Below are 12,812 nucleotides of genomic sequence, written 5' to 3' on the forward strand. Positions count from 1 at the left end.
CAAAAATTACCATAATCATAGGTACAAAAATGTACAGGTACTTTGATTAAAGGTGTATCTTTAAAATTGGTATACAGTAATGGAATTACCAGACAAAGCAAAATAAATAAACAGATGGAGTAAAATATTTATAAGTGGATGTTATTAAATAATACAATGTATGCAGTAACTAAAATATACCATATTGTTTAAATCTTACGAAACTTGGATTCAAATGTAAATTTCATATGGCAGCATAGCTTTCCTATAATTATATAAAAATCAATTTTGATATCTAACTTGAGTATTAAATTAGCCATATATACACTCATGACATTGATATATATATATATAATGTATATTAACACTCAAACAACTTGCATTTCCCTTTAAATAATTTAGAAATGTATGTTCTCAATGGTCAACAATTATAAGCAGTTATTTATAAGTGCCTTGGTTCTTTCTTACAAGTTTTAAGGGACCAGCCATAAAACTTGTAGGTGTTTCTTGTAAGAAACATACCAGTCCATACTTTCTAGGAACTATACAGTTCCATTTTTAATTCTTTGATGTGGACGGTCATATCTGTTTTCCAAAAAACATCAGCAAAACTTAAGTTTTACTGTAGGAAGTCATTAGGATGTAACTTTTGTCTCAATGGGGTAATTCAAATTTTAATATACAATCATCCTTTGTATGTATCTTATTATTAGTCTGTTAACTAAATTTATAGAAAAGAATCAGCATCAAAAATGTTCAAACACTATAGAAAAGCTATGCCCCATACTCATGATACTGTAAATTTAGAAATTATTTATTGTTTTTTATTAATACAAATAATGCAATTCAGTGAGTATCATAATAATAAGAACTCACATTTTTGAAAACTAAACCATTAATCTGTATGTAGATTTTTCTAAATTCACAATAATTTAACTCACACTTTTGTCCGTCTTTGAAAAATCCCAATAATAAATACATGCCATAATTTCTAAATTTACAGAATATTATTGTTTATATTTATCCCTTCGCCTAAGTTTGACCTACTCTGTTCAACAGAAATGATATGTCATTTTGATTAACTATTCCTCCATGATGTAATTTTATTGTGTGTTTTCTCTCATTCTAATTTTTTAAGTACCATAAATATTAATAATTCTTAGATTATCATATTTTCTAAGTTTCATACAATACAAAATAATATATATATCATAAATTGGTATACACTTAACAAAATAATTAAGCATAGTAAAACATATTAAAGTTATTCAAACAAGCTTAGTGGGATGCAAGACTTCACATTTTTCATATACATAGGAAGTTAAAAGACAAGACTGGATTAATAAAGTTTTTATTTTTATTTCTTATTTGAATTGAGTTATTTCTTTTTTTTTAATCTATTCTTATTATCATATCAATGTGATAAAATTGTATAATATTTTATTTCACAAGTAAAGAAAAACTTAAATTTAAATTCTGATAACATCATTCATTGTCATTCATACATTTGACTGCAGTATTTAATAAACACACAATGATCACATGGATTAATTTGGCATTTGTGTCAATTTCGTCAAAAATCAAAATAAAGAATAGAAAATATGGGGTTGACAGAAATTAACATCATCAAAACAAGTAATATGAATCTTGCAACCCGCTCTAAGACTTGTAGTGAGATAACTTAAATAATGAAAGCACTTCATTCATAGTGAAGAGTATATCCTCTCCATTTTAATCACACTTGTAGTAAACTACTCCTGTTCCAAGGACATTCATTTGGTTGCCTTGGTAACCATCACTGCGGTTCTATACTCTGCCAGCAGGCACTTGAACATTCAGAATACATGGTTAACATTTTCTATATTAAGCACATTATTTTCCTGGATCAGAACTGAACAGTGATGGAGTATGAAATCCTCTATAAAGGGGAAATTCACTGAGTGTGTGGTAATAACTATTGGTGTTCTGAACACCTGAGTAAAACGCCGAACATGATGAGGGTTAATCCCGATACGAGGTGGAAGTAAAAGAACTACTACTATTACTAGGAGTCAGACTTATCATACTTCCTCGTAAACTAACGTCATCATCGTAATTCTGAGCCATCGTAGAGGCTTCCAACACTTCCATGGCATTCATACCTAAACTTATAGTCTCCTCATCGAATTCCTCTATTTCTTTCACTTGTCGTTCATTTAAAGCTTTTACCATTTCTGTTTTAGCACTTGAAAGTTTTGTTCTGTCGTCGTCCATCTGTAAAATAGGATTAAGGTATATGGTAAACAATGGATACAGTATAAAATAGGTGTATGATAACAGATGGATACATTTGAGTATATTCTTCATTATAAAGCAAACAAGATATAAAGATGCAGAATCTTACTATGAAACAATACAAGAATCATCTATAAGTTTGTGGATTAACTGTATGATGAATATATGTGGTGAATAGAATAGTATTAATTGAGAATGGAAACGAGGAATGTGTCAAAGAAACAACAACCCAACCAAAGAACAGAAACAGCCAAGGGCCACCAATAAGTTTACAATGATATTTTTAACAGTTAAACTCTGTTCAGAGTAAATTAATAAATAGATATTATTTTGTAAATTTTAACTGATTTGTGTCTGCTAATACTTTATTCATCTTTTGTTTTAGTGTGTGCTGTCTCACTGAAGCGTATGTTATTTTTAAGCACAACAGCTTATAGGAATTTGTATTATTACATACAGCTATGTAGTCTGTTATCGAGATTCAATTTTATTTGTGTTATTTGTTTAACAATTCTATGTTCCTAAAGTTGATTATAACTTCAGGTTCCTTGAGCAAAGGAGACAAAAAGAGTATAAAACAACATAGATGGTGCACAAAGATTAAGAATCTGATTTTTTAACATTAACAAATTTTAATAAGTGATTTTAAGTGGAGTTGCGGATACACAATGGGTACCACAAAAGCTTGGACAAAATGCAACCCTAAAATCCATTTTTGCAGGCAGTTTTCTAAATGAATATATATATATATGTTTCTAAAAGTGTGCATTAGTTAAATTTAAGTTAACTGTCTTGTAAGTTTCATTCTATTTACCTTTTGTTCGAGGAGAGCTCGTCGTAACGACACTCTCTCCTCTAACTGTTTTCTCTCCCTATGATGCTGGGCCTCCATCTGCATTTTAATTTTACTCTGATATGCCATCAGGAGTTCTAACTCTTGCTGCAGTCGTTGTTTCAACTCCTGTGCCTCCGTTAACTGGGCGTCATCTAATCTCATCTGTTTTCAAAACAATTGTAATAAGTTACTTCTTTACATACAAATAATTAAGTTGATCATTTTAGAAGGTTTTTAATAGTATTAACTATAAATCAAAATAACTGTTTGTCTCTTTGAATAAATTGTTTTATTGTAGTTTCTTCTTTTTTTAATAATATAAATGTAAGCAACCATCGTTATTTCTTTTGAATGTTTGGCACCTAATTTAACACCCTTTGGAGTTTACCACAGAGATAATTTTTTGCTTATTCTGCCACACCAATTTATCAATGTCTGAATCTTCCTGGTATTTCTTTGTGGTTTTGTTTCAACACTGGCAAATTACATATCCAGATTCTTATAATTTGTATTGAGAAGCAGACCTTAGGCCAAATAAAAATATATGTGTGGTTCCAGTTACATACTTTTAAAAAATAGGGTCGGTAGGTCGGCAAATTTTTTTTTTTTTTTTTTTTTTTAATTTTTGAATGTCAAAATCCGGAAAAAAATCGTGTGTTTACCGAAATTGTTTCCGGTATTATACACGCCCCAACCGGAAGTCCACCATTTTTACATGTGTTTGGTTGTAAAATAAACAGTCATGATACGTTTTTAGTTAATTTTGTTGCATTCTGTTATGAATTGTTGCATTTTAGCCATAACAGATACTTGTGATGGAAATTCAGATGACAGAAATCTATGAATTTAATTATTTTAATTCACAATCCTCAAATTTGATCGTTTGAAAATTTATTTTTCAGAAATGAAAAAAAAGTTCTAGGGTCGGTCGGGTTACTGGAACCACACATATATTTTTATTTGGCCTTAAGCAACCAACAATCAATCAGTTAATGCATTAGGTATTCTTTTAAATGTATGTATATTTCAGAATTCCTTTTGCACAGAAAATACATTTATGATCATAAAAATCCTTAATGTGTCGCAAGTTTATCGCATACATTCATTGAATTACAAACTACAAACTGGTTTCTTTCTTTCAAATCTGATTTTGATTTTGATTGAATATTTCCTCCTAAGCTGGTTTATTCCTTTGAAATGTTTCGTATTTTGTCATGAAAGGTTTTTTATTACGGATTATTCAGTGCCGGTTGAACTAATTATTGAAGTACTGTGACCTATGGTTACTTAATTTCATGTCAATTGAACTTTTGTCTCGTTGGAAATCATACCACATCTCCATATTTGCAGGATTTAAAATGTATTCATAATTGTTGCAAAATTCCAGTAAGCATTTTGTTAACCCACAACATCAATGTCAAGTAGCCAGAAAATAAAAAGCTGAAGCTGGATTTAGAACAATTTAAAAGTATTTTCTGAAGATTTGATATTTTACACAATATCTAAATGACAAATAGCAATGTACATGATGCAAGATGAGCATAGCTGCATAATAAAATTTACATGAAGTTGTGTAAGGCTCAAGTTGTTTAGAGTAATTTTTCTAAATGGTAGTATCACAAGGTTTATCTCATATGCTTATCTTTGTTTGTCTTAATTGTCTGCTAGCTTTTAAATGTCTATCAGCAGTGATTTCACACAACACATAAATGTAAACATTCACACTTCAGATTATTTTTCACCACTGTTAAACAATTGAAACAAGGGAGATAACTGCTACTTACATTTTGCTGCTGTAACATTTCTGCTATACTGGCCTCGTACTGCTCTCCAAGAATATTTAATTTCCTCACTTGTTCTTCCTTTAATTTTTTCACAACAGCTTTTTGTTCATTTTTAGGTGTATTTTGTACAATATGATCTTTAAGAGCTCTATATTGTTTTCTTTGTGTTTGCACAGCTTCATGAAATTGTTTACGAATTAGCACCTCTTTTTGCTGAAAAATAACATGTTAAAATTTAATAATCATTTTTTTATAGTGTACATGTATAAATCAGTTGCCTTTCATAACAATTCCAGGTAAACTGTATTGTGCCTTTACACTTATTTATCACTATGATAATTTTTAACTTTAATATTTCAAAGTTTGGACGTGTTGTACCTGTGTGTTATGATCCTTACTATGATTTTTGACATTATGGTTTCTTAGGTTTTATTTGAGTAGAAATTACTGTTTTGTCATCTATTAGATACATAATCCTATGAACTAAACAATGACATGAAAAAAAATTGAGAATAAACCTCAAGTACAGTTTATGAAGACTGATAAATGCTTTGTATTCAGATTTCCTAATTTTATTAATTTCTATTATCCCAATACAAACCTTTTTTCCCCCTATATTTTTGAAAATTGTTTGGTTAACTTCAAATTACAAGTCATTTCTGTTCTAAAAATTATATATCTGTGATGGATTTTACTAGTTGAAATATACAAGCCAAAATAAAAGAAGTAAAAAAAAAAAGAAAAAATGCCACCTTTTAAAATAAATTTACCTTCAAACTCCTCGGCTGCTGCTTATGTTCCATTAAATGTTTTTTCCTTAAATTGGATTCTTCACGACTATTATATTCCTTTTGATTTTCACGTTCAGTAATATGTTGTTTCCGTAAATGTTCATCCCGTAAATTTTGAATTGCTAACAATTGTTTATATTCTAATTCCTGCGTTGACTCATGATGTCGTAATAACATACTGTGTTCCTTTTCTTGCTGTTCTTGTAGTTTTGTTAATTCCTGTAAAAATATTCTTAATTGTTAGATATTATGTCGTAACTCATTAAATTAATACATACATTTAATTTTTTAAGTGTTGACGACGGACAAATGAGTAGACAGATAATGGTATACCATATGTCCCTTAAACCGACATATTATAATTGATAAACAAATCATTTGACAGCTGATAGTCCACAATGTATATAAATTTTTAAAAAAACATTCCAACGAGTGAACATTTTTTATATTTGTCAAAGGGAAACAACTCCATTTAAAAAAAAAAAAATTGTAATATTAAACCTTTTTTGATATCCTAAAATGTGTAAGATGGCTTTAATACACAGCAATTATCCATATAATGCAGATTATCAGAATTATCCAAAACCATGCTGACATAAACCTTTAATATGAATTTCTTAAAAGTCTGACAAGAAAATATGCATCAGAATGCTTACATAGCAATTTTCCATATAATTTTGTAAATGTCTGTAAAAAGTGATTGGAACTGATATATCTGAAATTTGTCCAAAAAATTGCTGACAAAAACTTCTGCACATATTTCAAAAATATTCCAAGAAATGAAAGCTGAAGACCATTTTCAATCAAATTGTCCATAGAAGTATATTTCCAAGGTACATGACTCCACTGAATATAACTGAATCACACAGGTTTAAGAGCAATTTAAAACATTGCTGTAAATTAAAAGAAATATTAACTCCTTCACATTCTTTAAGTGCCTGTCCCAAGTTAGGAGCCTATTTTTCAGTTATTATGTTGGTTCATGACAGTCATATTTGCTTTTCATGAATTGTTTTGTTGTAATTTAGTGTCAATTTAATATGATCATAATTCATTTTTAGACAAATTCTTTCTTCTTACTATCATAATGGTGTTGTCTTTCATGCTTTTTTTTTAATTTTGTTTACTTTCACTTTTACATACCCACATATCCCTTAACAATTAATTCTATGTTCAGAAAATTGAAATACACAAATGCTTAAATTTGACAAACAGAAATTAAACCAGGTCTTTGTTGGTAAAAGCACAAAAATATCTCTACATTAAAATATCATTTTTACAGATAACATAAATACCTCCTGGATCTGATCTTTCTCTAAAGTATGATATTGTACAACTTTCCGTCGTCTAAATTTACGGATTTCAAATTCTATAGAGTCTTTGTGTTGTTTTTCAAGTCTAGTTTCTGCCTCTTTTTGACGGGACATCAATCTATCCTTGTGTAATTTTAATGTGTCTTCTCTTTCCTTTTTAGGGGTTCCACTATCTATTTCCTGTCAAATTCAATTCATTTATCAATACGTTTCACTGGTAATACATACCTTTTTAACATGCAGCAAGAGCTTTTTTATTAATACATACATGGTACACAGGGAATTCTTTGATTATGGGTACCAAATATATAAGCTATCTATTCCACACTCAATTTTTTTGTACTTGTACATGTTGTATGCTTTATTTATAGGACACATGATCTAGTGTTTCTAGATAGTGGAGGTTTTAGCCCACATAGAACTGGTTTACCTACCAAATGGTGTGCCTATTCCAAGTCAGGCTATCTCAACCACGTTATTCCATTATTGCTTTGTCTTTGTTCTCCATTTTGAAAGAGAAGTCAGGAGATGAAAGTTGCTGTCGTTTGCTGTACTTCCAGACAAGTTTTTTTTGTGAATTCTGTTTTCCTTGATATGTAATACTGTGGATTCATTTATTTTCGTGGATACCAATTTTGGTGGATTGATGAAAACTTTCATTTTCCTGGATATTTGATTTCATGGTTTTGCCGATCTCTGTATACAAAGCCTATTGATTATATGCTATTTGTTGAACATTTGAATTTGTGGTTCACCTCTACCCACAAAATCCACGAAAATTGGTATCCAACGAATAATAGTAAATCCACAGTACACCATATTAAAATCATAAAGCAGATGTGCATATATTGTACTAACTTTTCTTGGAGAAAAAAAGAACCTTTCATAGAAAACCCATTGGTGGCCTTTTTGTTATTTTTTTATTGATTGGGTAATTGTTTCTTCGACAGATTCCTCATTTCCATTCTTAAAATTTTTAACTTTTCAAAGAAGCCAAGAAAACTTTGATAATTTTTGCTTGTTATTTATGTGTAGACATGCCAACTTTTTTTTAATTTTCAAATTTGATATCATGTATTTCAATAATAAGTTTACTCTTTTCATTTGTTCTTTGTTGAGCTTGTATTCTTTTTTCTGCATAGCTCCAAAAGTTTTCCTTTCTGTATCTTGAGTTGCTGAAATCTGTCGTATTAACTTCTTTTCCATGGCTTGATTCGTCTTTTGCTACAATGAATGAATATTTGAATATTAGACATAACTTTTCATCATTGTGTTTGTTGTGGTCACAATTATAAATGACATAGTATTTTTTGAAACACCCTTATATGGAATTAGTCACTAATAACTTTTTTTAACATCTGTTCTATTTCCTTTGAGTCAAACTAACCAATGATTAGTGATTTTCTAATTTAAACTTTTTCATTGATCTGAAGCTTTAAGTTTCAATCAATTTGTACAGGTCTTTTAACAATTGTACTATAATGACAATTTATATAAGAATGGACACAACAATCGTTAGTATACCTACCCGTTTATCTAGATCTTGCTGCTGTTTCTTCTTTAATCTTTCTAATTCCATACCAAACTGTTGTTTCAGATTATCATACTCTTTGTCTAATCTCTGTTTGTGTTCCTCCATCTCTTGTTTATATTTACTTTCAAGCTGCAAAATAAATCAAATATCAGAACATTATAGAATAGAAAGGAAAGATTTATTATCTAAGTCATGGTGATGATTTCAACACCTCTCTGTGGCAGCCAAACAAGGATCAGTGAAGACCTATCCAACTGACCTCAGTGTGAAGTGAGTGATGCATTAATAGTTTAAACATATTTATTTATTTATAGTGGATTGGGAAACAAGTTTTGCAACTTATACTAATCCCTTTCCACTTTGCGGGTGCGAGTGCTGCCTTGTAGCGGCATTAGCCTACTCTTTTCGAAATCTACAACATGTACAAGGTTGTCTTTAACGTGCAAGAGAAATGGCTCTCTCTAAACACGGGTCAGCCATTTATCGTCCCCTTCCGATGGACTACCATCGTTTCCTCAAGACCATACTCTCAAATGGTGTCAAGAGAGAGCCGAAAATTCAGTCCCTGAAATTTTCATCCCAAACGGGAATCGAACCAGGAACCTTTGTGATAGTAGTTCAATGCACTAACCACTACACCAAGGCTCTCTTTTGATGCTTTTCATGTGGTAATTTTCTAGCATCACACCTTGTTTTTTTAAGAATCCTTTTTCAGAACAAATGTTAAGGTTTTGTTTTCTTGCCTTGTGATCTAACTAGATTGATGAAGGAGTTTAAAAGTTGGAAGAATTAGAAATTATTGTTCTTCATGTTGTCAAGATGCTCCCTGTTGTTTTAAAAATACATTTTTTTGCAAAGATTTAAAAACATACAATTCTCATTTTTATTTCAATGTGATATATGATATCTTTTAATGGATACTTACAGATAAAAGTTGTTTTTGGTGTTGTTTTCTGAGTCGTTTATATCCAGCAAACTGTTCTCTCAGTTCATTGGACACTTCATGATCTTTGATCTGTTTTGTAACTATCGATGTCGTTCTTATTGTAGCGAAATTATTAGCACCAGGTTCAAGACTTCTATTACTAGCATTGGACGACTGAAAACATAAAAGTTTATATGATATAAAATTGGTTTGGACATATTCTGTATAATTGTTTTCATCCTCGTCTTTTATCTATGGGGGATAGTTTCTCACAGCACATCTATTAATTTCTAAATAGGAGGGGAAACCTGAAAAACATTCGATTTTCAATTCCACCTTTGTAGAATTTATCTTATATTTTTTTAATTTTCAACACCTATTTAATTTTGTATATCTTGACTTACATTAGAACACCTGCCCAGTTCAAAAACAAGGACAATCTTTGTTGTATTTAATTAACAGATGTAACTGTAAATGATTTCACAAGAGGAAGAAGTTCTGATTTTTAGTTTTAAAAAAAATACTACAAAAAAAGCAAAATAAAATGATTGTGAAATGCAAGACTTCTTCTGAATCTTTCTTATGTTCTAAGAGACTCTTTTTGGTACTACACTTCAGAACACAGAACGATATAAATGTCATGATGCTATGGCCGTTCTGAACGAATGCTGTAATTATTAGACAAAATAAAAGCACCAATAAAATGACATGCAACATTCCACAGCCAATCCATATTAATCATTACAGTAATATTTCAAAATATTGTCATTTCAGGTTATATTAACCACATTTGGAGAGAAAAGTACACTGAAAGTAAACTTGAATGTTTGCAATGTCCTCCATCATGTTTATGTGGCAAACATATATTATTTAAAATAAGTTGTATTAGATTGTTAAACATAATAGATCCAGTATCCACAGAAATACAATCTTCCGTAAATCCACCAAAAACTGGTACCAATGAAAATGAATGTATCCACATGTAAAGTAAATACCTTTGACCGATAAAAATGATAATTTTGTCACGAGGATCTATCTTGACTACAACATTTTCAGCTATGAATTTGAGATAACAAAATATTCTTAAAGTATTCTGAATACACATAGAATTTTGATTAGGATTGTATTTAGAGTTTTGTCTACAATAATAATAAAGTTTGGAGCAACTAAACCTGCATGCACTCTATCTATACTTGTGGTCAAATCAATTGTTTCATGTATCATAAATATAAAGCATTAATCATATATCTCTTCTATGTCTACCTGTAACTACAACCTTAAGTTTACATCATATTGACCTAAAATTTGGAAAACTGTAAAAACAATTTATTAAGTTTGTTCGTAATTCAGACACAATTTTTTCTCAATTCAAAAATCTAGATCCTTGGCTAATGAATGACACACAAACAAGTGCTATAACTCATTGTGTATAGAAATATTCAAATTTTATGACCGGTTTGTATGTTAGTTAAAACAGTTCAAAACAAACCTATTTAAATTTTCCTTTTATATCAAGATGTGGGTTTTTATTCATAATCACGAGTCCTAATGCAAATATGTTTGTATAGTTTTACAATATTCATGATGTAAACTTGTGGAACTGTCACAAAAGTAGAAATGACCAAAAAAATTCAGAGACTGGATTAATGAAACAATGTTGCTTTGTTGTTAATGAAGATATTGTTGACATGCTGTATCACACCATGCGGAGATATACCTTATTTGTGTGTGCATGTTCAGCAATACTCGTTCTGGGATTTGACCAATCCTTTATAAGTTAAGACAAGACAGATTAAATCATATATTCTGTAAAGTGTTAATCTTTTCAATTCATATTATCAGATTATGTTTGTTGAGTTAGATTCATTTAGTATTGAAGCATTACAACAATGCATTATTGCTCCTGCAAAATTGAAAATAATTGGAGATGGAAAAGATTTTCAATAGATAAAAAAAAATATGTTTTAACATATTTACAATCTTTTTTTTAAATTCTTCCAGTCATGAAATAAATAAAAATACTCTTATTCCAAAAGTGAACTAAATTACTAAAGTTTATACTGATAAAAAGCTTTACAAGATATTTAAAGTTTCTGTGTTTGAAAACAGCCTAAATTGAAAAGATTAACAAAATATGTGTATTTTAAAATATAATGAAAGTAAAGAATATCTGACCAGCAAATGGGTACCAACTTTATATCAAAATGAAAATTTACATGTTGACAAACGAAACCAAACGGTCACAGTGCTACCTAAATCCTAATTCAAATAATTGAAAGTTATTTAATTTGCTATCCTTCTATATGTGGTACACATTTGCCTCTAGAGTACAATGCATATAATTTGAGATATCTCACACTAGCATTATGACACCAAGTGAGATATCTCATGATATATAGTCTTGATACCCATGCTCTAGTAGATTAATGTACCTTTGGACGTCCTGCCGTGGACTGAAACTAATGAATAAAGAAAAAGCCAATGCGTCATGTGATGAATAAAAGGAGATTTCAATGATCAGTTCTTTTCTTGAATTCTTGTTGCAATGGGATAAAAAATAGATTTTGAAAAAGTTAGCTCTATTTTTTTCCCAATTCTTTGCAGAATTTTAGATGATTATTTTTCATGCTTTAATTGAACTGTGAACAGTTATATAAATAGACGTACAAATGATAGCATGCATGACACAAATGAGGGGAAAAATTATTTTACAATTATGTACACACAAAATGTTGGCGATTATTCTAAATTAGGAATGTGCTTTGAAAATTAATTTTAGCGGAAAATTAATACCCGTAACCATGATTCCTTAAAGCTATTATCATTGTATCCTTTCTTGAATATCATTGCATGCCTTTCCATATCTTTACCGCTGTTATCTATACAATCATTGTATTTTATCATACATAAACAAAACAAAATTACAGACAGACAACCAATTCTCATTCAGATGTTTGATTCATGATGCAAAGAATTTTTCAGTTTCAAAAATAGCAGAATTTTTTCTTATTCTAAATTATCTCCCTTTCAAAAATTAAATTATCTCCCTTCCAAAAGTTTTTTTTTTTGTCAATCCAATACGGACATGAGAAGATTCTTTACACTTACACTTCTTTCCCTTGAGAAACTACTAAATCCTACTAAATCATCGTTAGTGGCACTGTGAATGCTGTTTTGACTACTACTTTTACTACTCATACTAATTGAATGAGAGCTTTGTTGACTAGCTATGCTGCTGGATTTACTGCTGTCTACATTATCACCGTCCTATAAAATAGAAACAAAATTGACTTAGACATTTGAAAGACAATTTCCTTTTATGGATTTTACCAGGGGGAAAATGTAATAAGGGATGGGTGTAGGACAACAATTTTTTT

General features: G+C 29.9%; 1 protein-coding gene across 5 annotated transcripts in view; it reads right to left on the bottom strand.

Moving 5' to 3' along the window:
• Positions 1-1,537: 1,537 nt before the first annotated feature.
• The window catches only part of LOC143076495 (serine/threonine-protein kinase TAO1-like), a 32,408-nt gene continuing 21,133 nt past the window's right edge, over positions 1,538-12,812 (bottom strand). For 2 of the 5 annotated variants that reach the window (XM_076252302.1, XM_076252301.1), the window contains exons 10-20: positions 12,544-12,702; positions 11,868-11,894; positions 11,153-11,203; positions 9,436-9,609; positions 8,505-8,639; positions 8,072-8,200; positions 6,959-7,156; positions 5,643-5,882; positions 4,873-5,085; positions 3,068-3,250; positions 1,538-2,232 (exon numbers count right to left, since the gene is read on the bottom strand). In XM_076252302.1, the coding sequence (XP_076108417.1) occupies positions 1,981-2,232; positions 3,068-3,250; positions 4,873-5,085; positions 5,643-5,882; positions 6,959-7,156; positions 8,072-8,200; positions 8,505-8,639; positions 9,436-9,609; positions 11,153-11,203; positions 11,868-11,894; positions 12,544-12,702 (1,761 nt within the window). In that variant the 3' untranslated portion in view covers positions 1,538-1,980. The remainder of the gene's footprint in view (positions 2,233-3,067; positions 3,251-4,872; positions 5,086-5,642; positions 5,883-6,958; positions 7,157-8,071; positions 8,201-8,504; positions 8,640-9,435; positions 9,610-11,152; positions 11,204-11,867; positions 11,895-12,543; positions 12,703-12,812) is intronic. The other 3 variants (XM_076252303.1, XM_076252304.1, XM_076252305.1) reach the window with 3 other exon arrangements.

The sequence above is a fragment of the Mytilus galloprovincialis genome, chromosome 5, assembly GCF_965363235.1.
Source record: "Mytilus galloprovincialis chromosome 5, xbMytGall1.hap1.1, whole genome shotgun sequence".
NCBI lineage: Eukaryota > Metazoa > Mollusca > Bivalvia > Mytilida > Mytilidae > Mytilus > Mytilus galloprovincialis.